The sequence below is a fragment of the Xiphophorus hellerii genome, chromosome 14, assembly GCF_003331165.1.
Source record: "Xiphophorus hellerii strain 12219 chromosome 14, Xiphophorus_hellerii-4.1, whole genome shotgun sequence".
Lineage (NCBI taxonomy): Eukaryota > Metazoa > Chordata > Actinopteri > Cyprinodontiformes > Poeciliidae > Xiphophorus > Xiphophorus hellerii.
In genome coordinates this window covers 28,735,769-28,755,924 of record NC_045685.1, presented here as the reverse complement: position 1 = coordinate 28,755,924, position 20,156 = coordinate 28,735,769, and the positions used below count along the sequence as shown (strand labels likewise).

At 46.9% G+C, this 20,156-nt stretch overlaps 1 protein-coding gene across 1 annotated transcript in view; it reads right to left on the bottom strand.

The window, feature by feature from the left end:
* corin (corin, serine peptidase) overlaps positions 1-20,134 on the bottom strand; it is a 38,656-nt gene extending 18,522 nt beyond the window's left edge. The window contains exons 1-22 of the mRNA XM_032583611.1: positions 19,930-20,134; positions 18,195-18,336; positions 15,739-15,996; positions 14,425-14,536; positions 13,810-13,914; positions 10,507-10,760; positions 10,301-10,414; positions 9,798-9,905; positions 9,433-9,543; positions 9,220-9,342; positions 7,485-7,586; positions 7,026-7,257; positions 6,812-6,954; positions 6,625-6,732; positions 6,439-6,552; positions 5,532-5,642; positions 5,229-5,352; positions 4,988-5,116; positions 3,707-3,756; positions 3,453-3,639; positions 3,217-3,379; positions 3,038-3,146 (exon numbers count right to left, since the gene is read on the bottom strand). Coding sequence (XP_032439502.1) covers positions 3,038-3,146; positions 3,217-3,379; positions 3,453-3,639; positions 3,707-3,756; positions 4,988-5,116; positions 5,229-5,352; positions 5,532-5,642; positions 6,439-6,552; positions 6,625-6,732; positions 6,812-6,954; positions 7,026-7,257; positions 7,485-7,586; positions 9,220-9,342; positions 9,433-9,543; positions 9,798-9,905; positions 10,301-10,414; positions 10,507-10,760; positions 13,810-13,914; positions 14,425-14,536; positions 15,739-15,996; positions 18,195-18,336; positions 19,930-19,986 — 2,956 coding nt within the window. The 5' untranslated portion in view covers positions 19,987-20,134. The remainder of the gene's footprint in view (positions 1-3,037; positions 3,147-3,216; positions 3,380-3,452; positions 3,640-3,706; positions 3,757-4,987; positions 5,117-5,228; positions 5,353-5,531; positions 5,643-6,438; positions 6,553-6,624; positions 6,733-6,811; positions 6,955-7,025; positions 7,258-7,484; positions 7,587-9,219; positions 9,343-9,432; positions 9,544-9,797; positions 9,906-10,300; positions 10,415-10,506; positions 10,761-13,809; positions 13,915-14,424; positions 14,537-15,738; positions 15,997-18,194; positions 18,337-19,929) is intronic.
* Between the last annotated feature and the right edge of the window lie 22 nt (positions 20,135-20,156).

Sequence of the window (20,156 nt, the reverse complement as noted above, 5' to 3'; positions counted from 1 at the left end):
GTGGGGAGTTGGCTGCGGCTCTGGAAATCGTGCGAGAGCTTCTGCGGTGGCCGGAACCCCCGCGGTGGCCAATAGGCCGGAGCGGCGCTTGCTGCGAGGGCCGCCCGAGGCTGCTTGCAGCTTTAATTAGGCCCGAGCAGCAAAGCGCTGCGAAGGCCTATTGTATCTGTACTGTTTTATTATTATTCTGCCCCCCTCTTCGTGTGCCTTTTTGGGGGCTTTATCATATTCAAAAACTCACCAAACTTGGCGGTCGCAACTAGAAAATTTAAAAATTTTGAATTTTAAGGTTGTCGCAAGAATCGCAAAAAAAATTGCTGAACGGCGGCAACTAGCAATTTTCTGTTGACACAATGGTATGAACGTACTTCATCGTAGAGACATGAAATTTGGTACACTTGTAGAGCTCACCAAAAGACTCAGAACTTACATTTAATGTTATAAGCCAACTATCACAGAAAGTCGGCCATTTTGTATTGAACGTCCATTTTTTACCTCGATTTTGACGTTTACAGCCTTCGTATTTGATCGAACTCCTCCTAGGGATTTCGATTGATCGACTTCAAACTCGGTCAGTCTGATCATAAGGCATGTTTGATTTAAAGTTATCAAATTGGTGAGTTTTGGAGCATGTTGAAGGGGGGTTAGCAGGGGTCAAAGTTCACCTACTCGCCATGAAACACGAAACTCTTATATTTCCTATATAAAAACACAAAGAGGGACCAAACTTTCAGTGATTGATCGGCATCGGGTGCCCTACAATACCCTATGGTCAAATGATGACATCACTTAGGCCACGCCCCCTGAGAACAGGAAGTGTCATGTTTTACTGTGAACGGTCGCTATCTTAGCCCTTTGACCTAATCAACATGAAACTGTGTCCAGAGACAGAAGACATGTTGGTGTGTTGTGGATTCCAACCCCGACCGGCTTTGACATAGCAGGTGGGCGTGGCGGCGTGGCGAAGTGACCTGTAACGCCGTTGCCATACGTTTGGCTCTGAATTCCACAATTTCGGGCCCAGCTGCTCCAAACTTACTAGGATGGATCCTTATCCACCCACCGACCGGAATTCATAACAAAATTTGGTGGGCGTGGCCTAATTTCTCTATAGCGACCCCTAGAGTATTTTAAATGAACAGCCCTAAGCCATGCTTTAACCTAGAATTACGAAACTTGGTACACATGTGTATCTTGTCAGGACGTACAAAAAAGTCTATTAGAGCCATGGTCGAAACCCAACAGGAAGTCGGCCATTTTGTATTGAAGGTCCATTTTGGACCTCGAGTTTGACGTTTACAGCCTTTGCATTTGATCGAACTCCTCCTAGGGATTTCGATTGATCGGCTTCAAACTCGGTCAGTCTGATCATAAGGCATGTCTGATTTAAAGTTATCAAATTGGTGACTGTCTGAGATTGCTGAAGGGGGGTTACCAGGGGTCAAAGTTCACCTACACGCCATGAAACACGAAACTCTTATATTTCCTATACAAAAACACATAGAGGGACCAAACTTTCAGTGATTGATCGTCATCGGGTGCCCTACAATACCCTATGGTCAAATGATGACATCACTTAGGCCACGCCCCCTGAGAACAGGAAGTGTCATGTTTTACTGTGAACGGTCGCTATCTTAGCCCTTTGACCTCATCAACATGAAACTGTGTCCAGAGACAGAAGACATGTTGGTGTGTTGTGGATTCAAGCCCTGACCGGCTGCGATGAAGCAGCTGGGTGCGGCTGCATGGCGAAGTGACCTGTAACGCCGATGCCATACGTTTGCTTCTAGATTCCACATGTTTCGACCGAGCTGCACCAAACTTGGCCTGACTCATCCTGTTGTGATGCCTGACAATACTATGTCATCATATTATGACGTCATCTAAGCCCCGCCCCCTCACAACAGGAAGTGCTATTTTTTTCCTTGGAAACTTTCATCTATGGCTCTCTTGACCTAATCAAGGTGATTCTGTGTTGGATGACAGATAGGAAGTTGGTCTCGCTTGCTTTAAAGTGCCAAGAGTTTTCAATGGCGGCAACGCCGTTGGTATACGTTTGCCTCTACATTCCACATATTTTGACCGAGCTGCATCAAACTTGGCCTGAGTGATCCTGGTGGGATTGCCGTCGATCCTACGTCATCATATTATGACGTCATCTAAGCCCCGCCCCCTCGGAACCGGAAGTGCCGTTTCTTTCCTTGGAAAGCTCCGTTTATGGCTCTCTTGACCTAATCAAGATGATTCGGATGATGAGCTCTGTCATTGCTCGCTTCTGGCTGAACCGTGCGGGCGTGGCCAAACGGCGAATATCAGTCCCTCGCCATATTCATACGTTTGGCTCTAATTCACACATGGATCATCCGATTGGCGCCAAACTGGATATGTATGACCTTTGTTCACCTCTAAAGAGCCCGACGGGTTTGAGATGTAATTTGACTCCACTGCGCCCCCTAAGTTAATACATCGGCCGTATCTCCTCGACGCATCGACCGATCTGCACCAGATTTTTGGACAGTCGTCGGGGAGCGCCGCCGAACGCATTCACGCCTGTCGCCCGGTGGACGGGCGGGGAAAATGCGCGACAGCTTCTGCGGCGGCTAGCGGGCGGCGATGCTGGAAACTGCGGCAGAGCTTCTGCGGTGGGGAGCGGGCTGCGGCTCTGGAAAACGCGCGAGAGCTTCTGCGGTGGCCGGAACCCCCGCGGTGGCCAATAGGCCGGAGCGGCGCTTGCTGCGAGGGCCGCCCGAGGCTGCTTGCAGCTTTAATTTTGTTATATTTTTGTATTCCTTTATTCTTTATTGATAATTAAACCAAAATAATCTTTCAGTCCTAAAACTGTCAGTTTATAAAGTATGAAAACATCGTGACATCATCGATTTACTGCCGTGTGATTGGCTGAATGTGACAGGTGGAGCGTCTAGTGGGAGAATATCTACGTACATCTGTGTATATCTACAGTGTGTATATCTGTGGTTCTGGTTGTTCTGGTCCGGGTCTGATGACCCCATCGCCATGGCGACCAGCCTCTACTCACTCCGGTTGCCCATGTGACCCCAGCCGGTGATGTAGCAGTAGGAGTCCGGGGTCGGCAGCTGACCCGGCCGGGGCAGACACACCGGCCTGACGTGGGCCGTCTCCTCCACCTGTAAGGAGCCAGAACCGGTCAGAACCGGCCGTCACCGTTTGGGTCGGAGCGGTTCTGGAGGTTCTGACCTCAGAGTCCAGCTGCACCACGCTGATGTCGTAGTCCACCACGGCCCGGTTGTAGCGCGGATGGACGATGATGGAGCGAACGCTGCGGGTCTGACTGTGGGCGCCGGGGTGGTCCAGGTTGGTCAGGCCCAGAACCACCTTCCACAGCTCCGCGTTCTCCCTCCTGGTGGACAGAACCGGGTCCAGATGAGCTGGGATCAGAAACCAGAACCGGACACACGGAGCCGGCCTCTCACCCCTCGAAGCAGTGAGCCACGGTCAGAGCCCAGCGCCGGCCGATCAGGACGCAGCCGCACACGTGTCCGCTCTGACCGCTCTGCAGCGAGCACTGCCAGGGCCACGCGCCGCGCCTCGACACCCGGCCCCCCAGGATCCGTTTCTTCCTGTGAGGACGGAGGGCCGGCGCCGGACGCAGACCGCACTCTGAGGGTGACAGAAGGTCAACGTCAGGATGAACCCAGGTCAGAATCGTCCTGCGGGAGGCGGTTACCTGGTCTGGAGCAGCCGACAGAAACTCTCCTCCTGGAGTGGCAGGCGTGGCTGGAGGAGACCAGACCACCAGAAACAGGAAATACACACAGATTAGACACCACTTTACTGGAGAACATCACAGGAAACCAGTCTGGACCAGTCAAAGGCTGGCTATAGATCTACATAAACCAGACTGAACGTAGAGATTAGACAGAATAGAAAAGTTACAGCAGGTTTCAGAAACAAGCAGCTGAGAGAAACATTTCATTAGCTCAGCGTTTCAGCAGGTCAGCAGTTTACTGCAGTTTGTTCCAGATTACAGGAGGATCAAGAAAACTTTATGTGGCTCTGGAGGCTCAGGTCAGAGGTCAGAGGTCAGAGGTCATCACTGCTCCCAGGTTTTGGACCTGATCTCTAGTTTCTAGCTATAATAACTGAAGCTGCATGCTGACTCTAGATCTACAAATATAGATCTACAAATATAGATTTACAACTCTAGATCTATAACTATAGATCTACAACTCTATGTCTATAACTATAGATCTATAACTCTATATCTACAACTCCAAATCTACAACTCTAGATCAACAACTCTAGATCGTTCCTCTTTAGGTCCAAAGAGCTCTACTACTCTAGATCTACAACTCTAGATCTGCATCTCTATATCTATAACTCTAGATCTAATTCTCTAGATCTATAACTCTAGGTCGTTCCTCTTTAGGTCCAAAGATAAAAACTTCAGCTTCTGTTCTCCAGCTATAGAAAGTTTTGTCTCATCCACTCATTGATCTGTTCTCAGCATCTGTTCAGTGACTGGATGGGGTCAAAGGTCACCTGGTGACATCATAATGTAGAGCTGAGTGTCATGTGCGTAGTTATGGTGATTAAACTTATTTCTTGTTAAAATCTAAATTAAACGGAAAGAGAACCAGAACTGAACTAATCAGATCTGATTGTCAGTTTTCTGTGTTTTCATAGAAATATGATCAAAATCCAGACAGAACCAGAGGATTTATAACATGAATGGATCCCGGACAAGCCCCCGATATTTGCATCTCTGCTGTGTTTTATAAACTGGGGGCTTGTCCGGGAAAACGTGACTAAGAAACGAGATATTAGAGACAGAATTTGTTTCTTGTTTGATTAAATTCAGTTTGTTTTAGTGAAAAGAATAAATCACAGTTTATAACCAACCAGAACCATTTGGTCCGTTAGTCCATTCCTTCACGTCTGAATAACTCCACAGTAAAGTGGCACAGCTCTTCACTCTGGGATAAACTCAAGTTTTCATCAGTGGTACCTTCTCTTCTCCAGTCGGGCCTGCAGAGCAGAACCGTTTCTGAGGTTCCACTCTGGATGGACGTGTAACCAACGGCGCCGGCCCGGTACGCCAGGCTGGTCAGGGACCATGGACACCGAGGACGGGGCCCTGAGGAGGAGCTCCGTACAGTTACTCTGCTTTAGACCGATGGATGAACTGGTAACGAACCAGTGCTGAGGTGAGGGAGCCACTGGTCTGACTGGTCTGTTACTAACCTTACCCTAGTCCCAGCTGGTTGCAGGTCAGTCTGCTCAGGTCCGGGTTCCACTCGTCGGCACAGACCTGATACTCTGCTGCCGTCTTAAACACGGTCAGAACCGAACCGGACCGATCCGACAGAGAGACTGCAGAGACAAAGATCGACACAGGATCCGTCAGCTAACAGCTGGTCACTACCACAGCGCCCTCTACAGTCACTAAAAACCACTACTTCACTCAGTGCATGTTTATCTCTGCAGCTCTAATTTATCCACTGATCTATTAGGAACCAACTTTAATCATCTGAATAAATCTGTGACTGTACCACAGTTCCACTCATCAGAGCTGTCAGAGCAATGCTTGGTCCCGTCGCACCACAGGGTCCGATGAACACACTGGTGGTTGTTACAGGCCAGTTCGTTATCGCTGCAGGCGGCTGGAGCCATAAAGACAACAAGTTATTCTATAAACACATTAATAAAAACAAGTTATTCCATAAACACATCCATAAAAATAACAAGTTATTCTATAAACACGGCTCTACCTGCACCAATATGAAGAGATACTTTGTGTTACTAAAGGTCAGAGGTCGCCACATTTTGCTAATACGCTAATAGCTAAGCTAATCTTCTGGTTAGCATTTTACTGACTGATACATTTAGCGAACTTAGCTTCCCTTAAATTCATTTTCTGGATACATTTTGAAGTTGGCTGGTTTATAAACTTTCAGTTAAATAAAATTTGACGTCTGTTGAAGTTTTGGTTTTTGATTTCTTCCTCAAGTAGTCAGACGTCTATATTCATGCTCTTATTTTGAAGGGGGATAAACTGTTTCCTTTTCCTTTTCTTATGTTCATTTTTTAGGAAACGTTATTAAACAAATAGAAAATATACAGATGAGTTATACAGAAGAATCTGTTCAACCAGGCTGTTCATTAAATTCCTGCCTAATGAACGTCTGAATAGTTCTGAGTTTTCTCACTTTGTCACATGCAGCGAGAATCAACATGGTTCAATATAATGCTATAAAATTAGCTTCTGCTAAAAACCATGTTAGAAAAGCACCTTAGCTTTAGCTGCCACTAAGTACTGTGTTTAGCATTTAGCATTTAATTCTGTTAAATGCTAAGGCAGAGCAGCTTAGCATTAGCAGAACTAATGTTTAGTGCTTCAGGGTCACCTCACTTAAAGTTCAAAGGTCACATGAGTCTATGAAGTGGAAACAGCCTCACAGCAGTTGGCTTCGTCCACCTGCAGGGGGCAGTCTGGGAAGCCGTCACAGATCATGGTGGGCTTGATGCAGAGCGTGCTGCCGGGACACTCCCACAGAGCGCGCTCAGAGCAGCCTGAGGCAGAGACAGCAGCAGGTCAGACTACAGGCAGCAGGACAGGAGGACGCCGTCTGCACTCCGTCCCACCGCAGTTGTCCTCGTCGCTGTGGTCGTCACAGTCCAGGTGTCCGTCGCAGCGCTTGGTCGCCAGGACGCAGCGGCCGGACCGGCACTTGAAGTGGCTGGGGGAGCACTCTGTAACCATGGCAACGCAGCAGCATCAGGGTTTCAGAGTTAGATGAGACGCCGTCGTCGTCATCAGGACAAACCGTACCGTCGACTCCGTCCTCCGGCAGCAGGCAGGTGGAGTTTCCTCCGCCCTCTGGGAACTGGCTGCAGTCGGAGTCCTCAGGCCACTGCAGACCCACAATGCCGAGCACCGACTCACATTTCTCCTTGGCGTTGCGGCACAGCGACCTGCAGGAAGGAGGACGGGGGACTCAGCTGCAGCCGCCGCTAACCGGGTAGCAGCGGCCGCAGCCACTGACCTGCAGGGGGGAACCTTCTGCAGGCTGAGCGGGTCGCACTTAGGGACCAGCAGGGTGCAGGCGTAGAACATCAGGTACTGGTAGCAGCCCGTCTGGACCAGCGCCGGGAACAGGGACGACTCCCAGGACACGGAGCTCTCTCTCTGGGACAGGTGGCCCAGGAAGTTCGGGAAGCTGGTCTGGTTGTAGGGCAGGTTCATGCACAACTCCAGGGTGATGGGCTCACAGCGCGCTGCAGGTCAGAGAGAAGTCAGGACCAGAACCACCAGCAGGGGGAGACAGGCTGCAGTTACCACAACCACCACCAGGGGGAGACATGTTATCCAGTCAGACCTATAGGGGGCTCCACCAGCTGCTATCTGAACTGTAAACCAGGGAGTTTTACTCTCCAACATCTTCATGTTTCCCTCAGCTGGTCTGGACCCGACTCAGGTGACGACCGGTTCTCTCTCTACTCACAGCAGTTGTTGCTCCGGGGATCACAGGCGACGGTACCGGCTCCACACGCTGGACAGGAGGAGGAACTGCAGCCAGACTGACTGTGGAGGCAACTGGCTGGGTCTGGAGGAGACAACAGCAGAGGAACCATCAGGAAGGGAACCATCAGCAGGGGAACCATCAGGAAGGGAACCATCAGAAAGGAAACCATCAGGAAGGGAACCATCAGAAAGGGAACCATCAGCAGGGGAACCATCAGAAAGGGAACCATCAGAAAGGGAACCATCAGAAAGGAAACCATCAGGAAGGGAACCATCAGCAGGGGAACCATCAGAAAGGGAACCATCAGCAGCATAGTGAATGTGACTGTAGTGTAAAATGCTCTGAATGGTCAAATGATTGGAAAATCTCTACATAAGTTCAGTCTGTTGTCATGTTAAAAGTTCAACATGTCATGCTAACCGTTAGCTACGGCATCATGAGGTCATCAGGTTAGATTTCTGTTTAAAACTAAAACATGGAATAAAGAAGATGCGTCTGATTGGTGCTGAATGCAGAACGATATTCCAGAATATTACGATTATTTCTGTGATTTTCTCATAAATCTTTTGGTTCTACTTCAGAAATATAGAGGGGAAAGTTAGGACAACTCTAAGGGCCCCTGACCAACAGGGGGTCCTCCACTATTTTGTTTATTTTTTATTTATTTCAAAAAGAAATAGAGAGAGAAAAAGGTAAAAGTGTTCATTTATAACCCAGTTTTTCTCTGAGAGGTGAGTAGACTGAGTGAGATTATCACCAGTTAGCATAGTTAGCTTAGCTACAGGCTGTTTGCCTCCATTTCACTGACATTTAATGAATTAAGGAAAGAAATTATAACATATTCATATATTTAACTTGAACCTTTTACCTTTTAACACCAGGTGAGTCAGTCAGCAGCAGCTCTGACCTCCTGACCTGTTTTAATTAACAATTAAAACTGCAGTATGTAACTTGTTTTTCCACCATTAGCACATTTAGCAGTGAGTGAATGAGGATGATTGACAGCACTAAGACCCTCCTCCTGGTTCTGATTGGTTGTTTTGGTCGGAACGTTGCTTTACTTTAGCAGTAGCAGTTCAGGTGGAGGAGATTGTTTTCACAGATTATCTGACAGATTAATAAATATGGAGAAAACATATTTTTTATTAAAGTTAAAAACTGCAGCTTGAATAAAATGTAACTATATAACATTTTTTAGAAGTCTGGATGTTTCATGTATATTTTGCATGTTGCCTCTGATTGTTGCTGGTGGGGAAACATTTCAGTATCTAAAACTAATAGAAGAAATGAAATCAACTTATTTACAAACTGTATTTGGACTGTTGGAGGTAAAACTGTAAAATATTGAGCTAGTTATCAGTACTGGACCAAAGAAAGCAAGACTTTAAAACTGAGACACTTTTGATGGTTCAGATAAACTCAACAAACTTTAACAGCAGCTGCGTGGGGGCCCAATTTAGTTTTTTGTCATGGGGCCCAAGATTCCTGGCGACGCCCCTGATCAGGACATTAATTATTCAAGATTTAAAAAGAAAAGAAATTTTAAAGAGATTTCATCAGCCTGGTTTGGGTCAGATCTTCTCTAATAAGTTTAAATCTATCAGGTTGTTTAAGATCAAAGTACTTTGATGATCTGAAGCTTAAAGGTTGAGTCTTAATTTCTCATGTTTGAACAGAGAACAGCAGAGATGAGTGAAATGCAGGGATGTCTCACTCTGCTCCCGGCCGCAGTGCTCTTCGTCGCTGCCGTCCTTGCAGTCGTCCTCGCCGTCGCAGCGGAAAGCCGAGGGAACGCACTGACCGTTCCTGCACTCCAGCAGGCCCTGGCTCCTACAGGCTGCGGACACAAACAGAACCAGGACCAGGTTTCTGCCGGGTGGAACCAGAACGCCCCGACCCAGAACTTATGTTTCTGACAGGAACTCACAGCAGTTGGTCTCATCACTTTTGTCCAGGCAGTCGTGGTCTCCGTCGCAGATCCAGTCCCTGGAGACGCAGCGTCCGTCCCCACAGCGGTGCTCCCGGGACAGGTCACACACTGAAACACACACACACACAGAAACACACACACACACAGACACACACACAGAAACAGAAACACGCACACACAGAAACACACACACAGACACCCCAACACACAGAAACACACACACCAGTTACCACCAGGATCCAGCAGGCTGTTTTCTCCTGCTGCTTTCCCCTCTCTGGCCTCCAGGTGGCAGTCTGTCTGCTCTCTCCTCTCTGTTTCCTGGTTGGTTCAGGTTAAAGGTTAAAGGTTAAAGGTTTCCTCACCACAGTTCAGTTCGTCGCTCAGATCTCCACAGTCATCATAACCATCGCAGACCAGAACCGGACTCAGGCAGCGGCCCGTGTTGCACCGAAACTCTTCATCAGGACATTCTGCAACAGACACAGACCATCATCATCCTCACGGTCTGACCCGGTCCAGATTCGGTTCAGATTATTTATTCTGGCCCTGATCCTCCACCGCGGCTCCGTCCAGCGGTTCTGACGGACCCGAAATTCCTGCAGCATGAAGGTAGGGGTCAGGGAGAGGTCAGGAGAGGCGTTCCCACGGCAACACGCTGATGTCACACACACAGGAAGCCCCACCCTGCTGTCAGCCAATCAATTACCAGCACACACATCACCATGGCAACGGGCTGAAAACTTCCCGTGCTTTTTAAACAAGAGACAATCAGTGTGTGTGTGTGTGTCTGTGTTGGGATGTGTGTGTGTGTGTGTGTGGGGGTGTGCGTGTGTGTGTGTGTGCGTGTGTGTGTGTGTGAGCTCACCGCAGTGTGTCTCGTCGCTCCAGTCGTCACAGTCGTTGTAACCGTTGCACACCAGTTTCTGAGGGACACAAATTCCAGTCGCACACAGGAAGTTGTCCTTCCCGCCGCACACAGCTGCCGACCAATCAGAGAGCAGACAGACAGGTGATGTCATGGTACCATGTGACGGTTTACCTGCAGCAGCAGCAGGTGTGGTCGTGACTCACAGGGTTTTCCCTTGACCTGACGGGGTGAGAAACAGGCAGGAGGCGTGAGGCCGCTGGTTGCCACGGGCGACGGCGATGACGACGGCGATGACGACGGCGATGAAGGTGACGAAGGTGATGAAGGTGATGAGACGTTCTTGTTGAACTGGGAGCATCGCAGGAAGTCGGGCCAGGAGGCGTTAAACATCTGCAGGACGGGTTCACAGCCTTCTCTGGCCGCCTCGCAGAACGACGCGCAGGGCAGAACCACCTTCCTGCAGGAGCACAGCGGGTCAGAACCCGGACAGAACAGAACCAACAGGACCTGGAGGGAACCGAACCAACAGGACCTGGAGGGAACCGAATCAATAGAACCCGGACAGAACAGAACCAACAGGATCTGGAGGGAACCGAACCAATAGAACCCGGACAGAACTGAACCAACAGGACCTGGAGGGAACCGAACCAATAGAACCCGGACAGAACAGAACCAACAGGACCTGGACAGAACAGAACCAACAGGACCTGGAGGGAACCGAACCTAGATCTCTGGTGGTCCGTTTGGCCAAAGTTTCATTTCGACTCTAACTCTAAGCTGGGACTAAATGAATCTCAGGTCCAGTCATTCGCTGATGATGCTCTCATGTTTACCGGTTTTAAATCTAAATGTTTTCACATGTTGTCTTAAGACACATTAGTTTGACCAACAGCTGATCGTCCCGGTAACTGGCTGAAGGAAAAACTCTAGAGTTTCACCAGTTGGAGACGTTTTTGGAGAGAGGACCCTGGATCAGATGTGAAGCAGTTGAAGAACAACCAAAGCTCAGGCCGTCGGCTAACAGGAAGTCGCTGCATCATCCATGTTCTCCACAGCGACGCCATCTTTAACCCTTTCATGCATGAATTATGATCCTTTGTGTCAGAATTTTTTTTCCATTTTTAAAAAAAATTTTCTTAAGGCATAAAAAAAGGTAGGAACTTTTGTTTGTAAAAATTATTTTTTTTTATTTTTTTATTTTTATGTGATCAATTGTAATTTTGTCCAAATACAAAGTTGTTATTTGAAAAATACATCAGTAGTATTGTTCCTTAGGGGTTATCTAATGTCACAATATTTTTTTTACTTGCAAGAGTCGTCTACAGTAGAAGGAGGACCGGGTCGGTTCTCATGCTTTTTGGTCTGTCGGCCATATTGTATTTAACAAAAATAATTTCTTGCATTTGCAGCTGATGGCCAGTAGTTGATGGTATATTTTATGATACATTAATGTCCACTTCAGTGGTCTGTGTGCATTTATAACATAAAAATCCACAGGAAGCACAAAAAAATGGCTTTTAGATAGCTGTCCACTGTAGTGACCACTATGCATGAAAGGGTTAAACCGCTGCTGAACAGGAACTATTGACCCAGAACCCTAAACATTGTCCTACGGAGCCAGAACTGAAGGGAACCCAGGAGCTGTTCAATAAAATCAGACAAACGGCATACTGACCCAAACCAAAGCGATCCGAACCGACCCAAACCAAACGGACCTGATCAGGAGAACATCAGATAGAGCACATAACACCAGTTTTAAAGTCCCTCCACTGGCTCCCTGTAGCTCAAAGAATAGACTTTAAAATCCTGTTGTTAGTTTATAAATCACTGAACGGCTTAGCACCACAATACATTAAAGATCTGCTGTTGTTGTATCAACCTTCCAGACCTCTCAGGTTCTGGTTCTGGTTCTGCTCTGCATCCCCAGAACCAGAACCAAACGAGGAGAAGCAGCTTTCAGCATCTATGCACCACAAATCTGGAACAAACTTCCAGAAAACTGTAAAACAGCTGAAACACTGACTTCTTTTAAATCTAGACTAAAAACCCACCTGTTTAGGTTTGTATTTGAAACGTAATCAATTACAAATTTATTGATGGAACTTGACTGAATGCTGTGTTTTGATTATTGATTCTATATTGCTTTGTGTTTCTGTGTTTGTTATGATGTAAAGCACTTTGAAATGCCTTGCTGCTGAAATGTGCTATACAAATAAAATTTGATTGATTGATTGATTGATTCCTTTGAGGATCCATTAATCTAACATCTAGCAGCCTGTCCTGTCAGTTGTCATGGTAACCAGGACATTTAAACCTGCTGACCCAGCAGTAACTGATTTCTAACAGGTACTGGTTCTAGTCTTGGGTTCCAGGTCATAGATCCATCTGGACCGGGACAACCAGATGCTCCCAGCTCCATTAGATTCACATTCTCTGGAGCAGAACTCAGAGGTCAGAGGTCATGTGGAGTTGAAGCTACTGTTACTGACAGTGTGTGTGTTTGTGTAAATGTGTGTGTTCTAATTTCAGACGGTGTGAGTGTGTTATTCTTGGTCCTGAACTCCCAGCTGCCGGATCGTTTTCTGTCCCAGCAGCTGCTGGGGGACGGCGCCTTGCAGGGCCGGATCTACTGGGGTGGCAATGGGGGGGCAGTGTCCACCCCTGCTGAGGGCCCTGCCACCCAGCTGGCGACGATAAATTCAATAAATAGTTATGGCATTAAGCGCATGAATCTCTTTTTTCCTTCCACATTGAATGCAACACAATGTAACCTGACACCTACTGCTGAGTAGCAGGAAGTGAAGGACAGAGCGCGAGGCAGCAGCATTAATATATATATATGGATATATATTACTGGACTGGACATCAGTGACTCATCCTGCGCCACTGCTGTCCATTGGGTCAGAAATATCGGTGGTCAGGAAAATACCACAATCATGCAAAGAATCAGAAAAAAGATCACAATATTTAGCGGCTAATTCAACCGTATGACAGCCATAGATAATAAGGTTCAAAGGTTTCACATTTAACAGGTGAGGAAAAAGTTTTAATTTATTAAAAAAGTGAGCAGTGAGCTAGTTATGCTAGGCTAACTTGCTAGCTGCTATTGACTCTGATAAGCTCAACATGCTGCGCAGTTTGTTGTGTTTTGGTTCCGTTAGCAGTAAAATAGGACAACCTGCTCACCAAGTCATCAGTAGAGCAGGAGTTTAAATCAGCTAATCTGTGTTCAGGCCAAAATATATTAATAATCACAATATAGACATCAAGCCTGACAGCATAATGTAACAGACTGGATGTTCTGTTTGGTGGTTCTGATACTTCTTTGTGTGGGAAACGTTAGTTTCTGGTATTGATTCCCCTGATAGGATTGAACATAATCTCTGCTTTGAACTGTTGTCTGTCGGTTGTGAGAATGAGAGCTGTTTGGATTTCATAGCAGAGCGACTACATATCCCAGCATCCTTTGGGGAACCATCAGCAGGTCTCTAGGATAAACGTCTTACCTGCTGTTGGTCCCGTCGGCCTCCAGACACTCGGGCAGCGCCAGCGAACAACCGAACAGCAGGATGTGTCTGTAGCAGGAGAGTCTGCTGAGGTAGCTGAAGAACCTGCAGCACAAAACGCCCGGGTTCAGGTCCAAACCCGCCAGAACCGCCCAACCGACCCGCTCCGAGGTTAAGAACCACTGACCTGAGAAACAACAACAACCCAGCAAACTGGAAACATTTAATCCATTTACAAAAATATGTTTAGGATCCATCAGAAGCTTCAGTGACTCTGAACCCAGTTGACCCAAAGATGAGGAACCAGAACCAGAACCTGCTGATGTTTCAGTCCAGTCAGTTCAGCTCCAACAGAAACCATCTCTACCTGCAGTATTTGTCCTGATGTCATGACCCAGAGGGAAAGCTAACTAAAAACTAAAAACTTTATTTAGCTGAAGGCTCAGGAGACAACCAATCAGATTAGAGCTCATGAATTTATCTGTAACATTATTTTAGGGGAAGCTAAGTGCGCTAAATGTTTTCAAGGTTAGCAAAAACGCTAAAGTGCTAAATTAAAAATTAGCTTCGCTATTAGCAGAAGTGTGCTGCGTCATGTCAGTGTGAACTGGTTACCTTAGCAACATGTCGACCTCTGAACTCTTCACCACGGCGACGGAGGAGGACAACCAGGTCTGATTATAGGGCAGCATGTGGCACTGAGGCTCCAGGACCAGCTGACACCGACCTGCAAGAACCAGAACCAGAACCAGAAGGACGAGGCTGCAGCTCCAGGAACAAATTCATGGAGAGAATGAGCCTGTTGACCAGCAGGGGGCGCCACCACCCGGCTGATCTGCCTCAGTTCAGGCCTGATTCTGCGCCATCAACCTGACCTTTCACCCCCTGAATGTTTTCTGCAGAGTAACTATGCTAGCAGAGAAGCTAACGCTAACCTCCAATCACAGCCTGATGCTGCAGAACCTCAGAGGACCCGGTCCAGTCTGGTCCGGTTCTGCTCAGCAGCTTTGAACATCTGCAGGTTAAACATCCACTGAGTCTGATGAGCTCCCAGCAGCCAATCAGAGCTCAGCTCCCAGCAGCCAATCAGAGCTGAGGACAGAGCCAGGCTCATTAGCATTCACCTCCATGTCCCGTTGAGACAGAGACACAGGAGGACAACAGAGGGACGGAGACGAGGGGAATCTTAAATCAATCGATCATCGATCAGAAATAAACTCTGCTCTGTTTGCTGCTTATGGACCTGAACCCAGACCCGGTCCAGGTCCTGCTGGTCCACCTGTGTCCCCACAGAGACAGCGGATCAGAATTCAGCTCAGAACTTTATTGGATCAACAACACAGACAGCAAGTGGCTGCAGCCCTGAAGGATTCTGGGAATCGTTGTCTTCCAGCTCTGCTGCTCCTGAAGCTCTACAGCACAGGAGTCAAACTCAAGGCCCGGGGGCCAAATCTGGGCCGCTGTAGCTGTTTATGTGGCCCTTCAGGCTCCAGATGACACCAATAAATCCTCACAGTTTTTCACAAATCAGCAAAATTCACAAAATCAACAAATCTCCATTTTTTCTGACTTTACTGCAAACTTTCTCCAAATTGGTGACAAAGTTTGGTGCCGGCTGCATCAGTCTTTGGTTCCCTGGTTTTATAATCCATCATGGACCCGAGTCACAAAACGTCCCACTGAACGTCTTCCATTCATTTTCTGACCCTGGTGGGTCGGGAGGTTCTGGTGGGAGATTAACGTCTCACATCATCACAGATATCAGAAAACCTCCTGACCAACATTTCCTGTTTGGCACCACAACATCTGTGATTTTGATTCAAAACAACCAATCAGAGAATAATGAGGAAGATCGATTATTGATTTATTAATGATTTTTATCAAACATTCAGATTGTTGATATTGACGCCCTGCTACAGGTAGGCTTACCTGCGTCCGGCGCCGGGGTGGAGCTGCTGGCCGGCCCGACGGTGCTCAGTGATGTCACCGAGGCCAGCCAATCAGGAAGCCCGGTGGGCGGAGCCTGAGAGGCGGGCGGAGCAGCAGGTGTGCTCTGGCTGTACGCTACCTGTCCCACCTGGCTCCTCACCGACGCCTTGGAGGGGGACGCTGTGCTGTTGCCATGGTAACCATGGCTGCCGTTGGAGAGGAGGAGCCTGGAGTCCAGGGGGGCGCCGCCGAAAATACCTGAGGGGAGGCAGGGAGGGGTCAGAGCGGGACCCGACCAGAACCGGAACCAGAACCAGACCTAGAACCAGATCTAGAACCAGAACCAGACCTAGAACCAGATCTAGAACCAGAACCAGATCTAGAACTGGAACCAGAACCAGAACCAGAAAATGAACCAGAACCAGACCTAGAACCAGAACCAGAACCAGACCTAGAACCAGAACTAGAAACAGAACCTGAACCAGACCTAGAACCAGATCTAGAACCAGAACCAGACCTAGAACCAGAACCAGAACCAGATCTAGAACCAGACCTAGAACCAGAACCAGAAAATGAACCAGAACCAGAACCGTAACCAGATCTAGAACCAGAACCAGAACCAGAACTAGAACCAGAACCGGAACCAGATCTAGAACCAGAACCGGACCCAGAACCAGAACCTGAACCAGAACCAGAACCAGAACCAGAACCAGAACCAGACTCTCTGTATCAGAATCAGTTTTTTCTGCATTAATTTCTGTTTTCAGTTTTTTGCTTCCTGACATTTTATCAAACCCACAAAGAAACAAAAGGGCCCGAAAAGCCGGACCCGTTACCATGGCGACCCGGCTGAGTGTTTTTGGTGAAATCAGAGAATGTAAAAATAAATGAGTCATTGACGGATCTGCTCCTCTTCCTCACTGACGAAGGTTCCTGGAGAAAACGTGGAAACCTTCATCATCATCATCATCATCATCAGTTACTGATCAAACTCTTATAACTAAATAAAATGTAACTTTGAAGTTATTTTTGTCTTATAGTTACTAAGATATTTGCACCAGAAACCTGATCAAATGTTGATCTACAGAAAACAAAACCAGATTCTGGATGTTTGGAACAGTTCAATGAAACTATTGATTTATTTCTAATTTCTGATCAGCTTAGAGCTCAGACTGAATCACTGCCTCTTTGGATGCTATGCTAACATGCTACATGTTTGACTGTATGCAGATGATACTGGCCTCCCAGTAACAGGACAAGCAGGAATAAAACCAGTAACTCTGAGGTCCAGATCAGCTGATTGAAGGTCAGAACACGAGTTCTGACCCAGAACCTCAGTCCTGATTTCCTCCGTTTGGTTTTAACTCCAGAACTGAAGATACTTTACTGCTTTATGTTCATAAATATCTTATTAATGTCAGGTTTTAGGATGGTGTCAAAGTTCACTGAGGTTATACAAGCGGGACACGGTTATAAAGAACCAGCTGATTACTGCTGCCCCCTGCTGGTCAGGAGGCCTAACTGCAGTCTGTCCTTGCAGCAGCAGCAGCAGATCATCATGGTGAACTTTCTGCAGGTTTAGTAGAGCAGATATCTGTTCACTAAACTCCCTGATGGTCCAGATGGGTTGGTCCACAGAGGTCAGGGGTCAGTTGGTGGTTTGCTGACCTTTGGCGGCCCATCTGTGGAAAAATTTATTTTCTGAGTGTATTTTCAGAGATCAAATCAGAGGAACATCTGCTGAGCATCTATGGCAACAGGAGCTGCTTTGTCCTGCTGCTGGAGCGAAGGCTGGCGGCGGCAGAGACACGAGGAAGAGGAGGAGGAGGAGGAGGAGGAGGATTAGAGGCGTCACGCATCATTAGGCGTCTAATGGAGAGACTCCATGAGGGAGGAGGAGCAGCAGGAGATACAGAGCAAGAAAAGATTAAAAACGACAGGAGAGGAGGATGAGGGAGGACAGCAGCGTCTGTTTCACTACCTGCCTAAATGTTTGACATTCCTTCACTGAGCCTGGCTCTGATTGGCCGAGGGACTCCCCGCTGTCATGGCGACCAGATGAAGCACGCACAGAGAAACAGAAACACGGCGTTAAATCAACACGGCATGTGTGTCATCCCTCCTCCTCCACCTCCTCCACCTCCTCCACCTCTCTGTCCTCCAGCAGAAGAACTGGAGATGGAGGGATGAAAGAGAAGAAGTGAGGAAAACAGGGGAAGGATGGTTGGTGGGTTGAAGAAAGGAGGAAAACTGATGGAGGGACAGAAAGTGGAAGAATGAAAAGAGGAGAAACGGTTGAAGGAAAGAAAAGAAACAATAAATGTAGAAAGAAAGAATAAAAAATGACAGGATGAACTGGAGTGAAAACATGAACCTGACACGTTAACCCTCCTCTCCCTCTGTGGTTCTGACCCGGTGCTGCGGTTCGGACCCCCTCCCCCAGGTGTGGCCCCTACCTGTCAGGGCCAGGCCCAGCAGCAGCAGCAGCAGCGCCCCCAGCAGGCTGACGGTGGGAACCAGGATGTAGAGCAGCAGCAGCCGCAGGTGATTGGAGGAGCCCAGATCCTTAGGACACGCCCCCTGGTCCATCCCGGCCTCCTGGGGGGGGGGGGGGGGGGGGGGAATCATCATCATCATCGTCATCATCATCATCACCATCATCATCACACCGTCTATTTATACACTCAGAGTTTCCACTGGTGAAGTTATTTTAGAGGTGAAGAGACGAGGAGACACTCAACACCCCAACACCCCAACACACACACACACACACACACACACCCACACTACACACACACACACACCCCCACACTACACACACAAACTGCAACACACACACACACACACACACAGTACACACACACACTGCTGATCCCTCTGATCCTCCTGCGGTCAATAAAATGATTTATTTACTTCCTGTGGTGTTTCACCTGCAGCTGGAACAACGAGATTAATAATCTGGTTTAATCTGATTCACTGATCCAATATTAGACCATCAGAACCGATCAATAATCAGTCAGACCCTAAAATCTGATTTAAAGACAGAAACATTTAACGGCTCCAAGCTGCTGATTAATTCATTCATCATAGAAATACGACACAGAGGATATTAATTATATTAATTATATTAATTATATTCTCTGCAGCAGTTTAATTATCTTTATTAAAATAAAACAATGCTGGTGTTACATTTCTGATTAATATGATTAGTTTCATATTTCTTCCTGTTTCTACCCCATAATAAACTGTATTTATAGGTTTTTATTCCCAGTATGGAAGAAAATTATTTCAGAGTTTTTGGTTCTCAAAAGGCAGAAAATATTAATTATTTAGTTTTTTAGTTTGTTTTTAATAAATAAAAAGTTTAAAATCTACCAGAATCACCTGATTAAAGGAAGACTATGTTTACTAATATTAGACAGTCAGTATATTTAAATAAATACATAAAATATTTATAATATATAAATAAAATAAACAATAACTAATAAAAATAAACATATGAATAATAAAAGTAAATGAATAAAAATACAAATTGCTTAGTAATAAAAATAAATAATAATCTGATGCAGGTTTCTGTCTATTCTGGTCAAATTAATGTTAAATTGATGAAATTTTAATTAAACGGATTCACAGGAAAATTCACGTTTATGCTGTTTTATCAACAAATGACATCCACTCTGATGTTTTATAAGTTTTATTCCACTCGAGCTGAATGAGTTTAGCTTTAATTGGAGCAGATTAAGTCCTCAGTGAACCTGCAGAGCTGCTGCAATAAATCAGATTATTTCCGGGTTTAACGGGTTTTAACGGCTGTTTGACCGGAGAGAAAATTAACCGGAACAATGGCTGATTATTGTTCTGATATTTAAGATTTATTTTGGTTTCAGGTCGGAAACTGATTACAGAAACAGCAGAAATCGAGTTGAAACCACAGAATAATAACATGAGATTAAAAAGTAAAGTAGCAATAAAGAGCATCTTTTCACTTAAATATCCAGATTATTAGTTTAACTTCAGGAAAACCAGTTTGAGTTTTTAGGCTGAATCTGTCAGATTTAGATGCTGAATAATTAGAGATTAATTTATAAAGATAAAGTCAGAATAATAACCGAACATCTGGGCTAAAGTAGCTGCGATGCTGAACCGGAGGCAGAGGACAGAGACACGGACACGGACACGGACAGGACTCACCGCCGGCGCTCCGCTGAAGGTGACACCCGGGAAGGTCTCCCTCGGAGCGGACAACATGAGCTGCTGCTGCCGGCCGCCGAGCCCGAGACCATGGCTCTGCCGGCGGGGAGCTGCAGCTGGCGGGGGACTAGCGGGGCTGAGCGCGGGGGCTCCGCCCACTGCACACACACTGAACACACACTGAACACACACACTGGGAACACACACTGGACACACACTGAGAACAC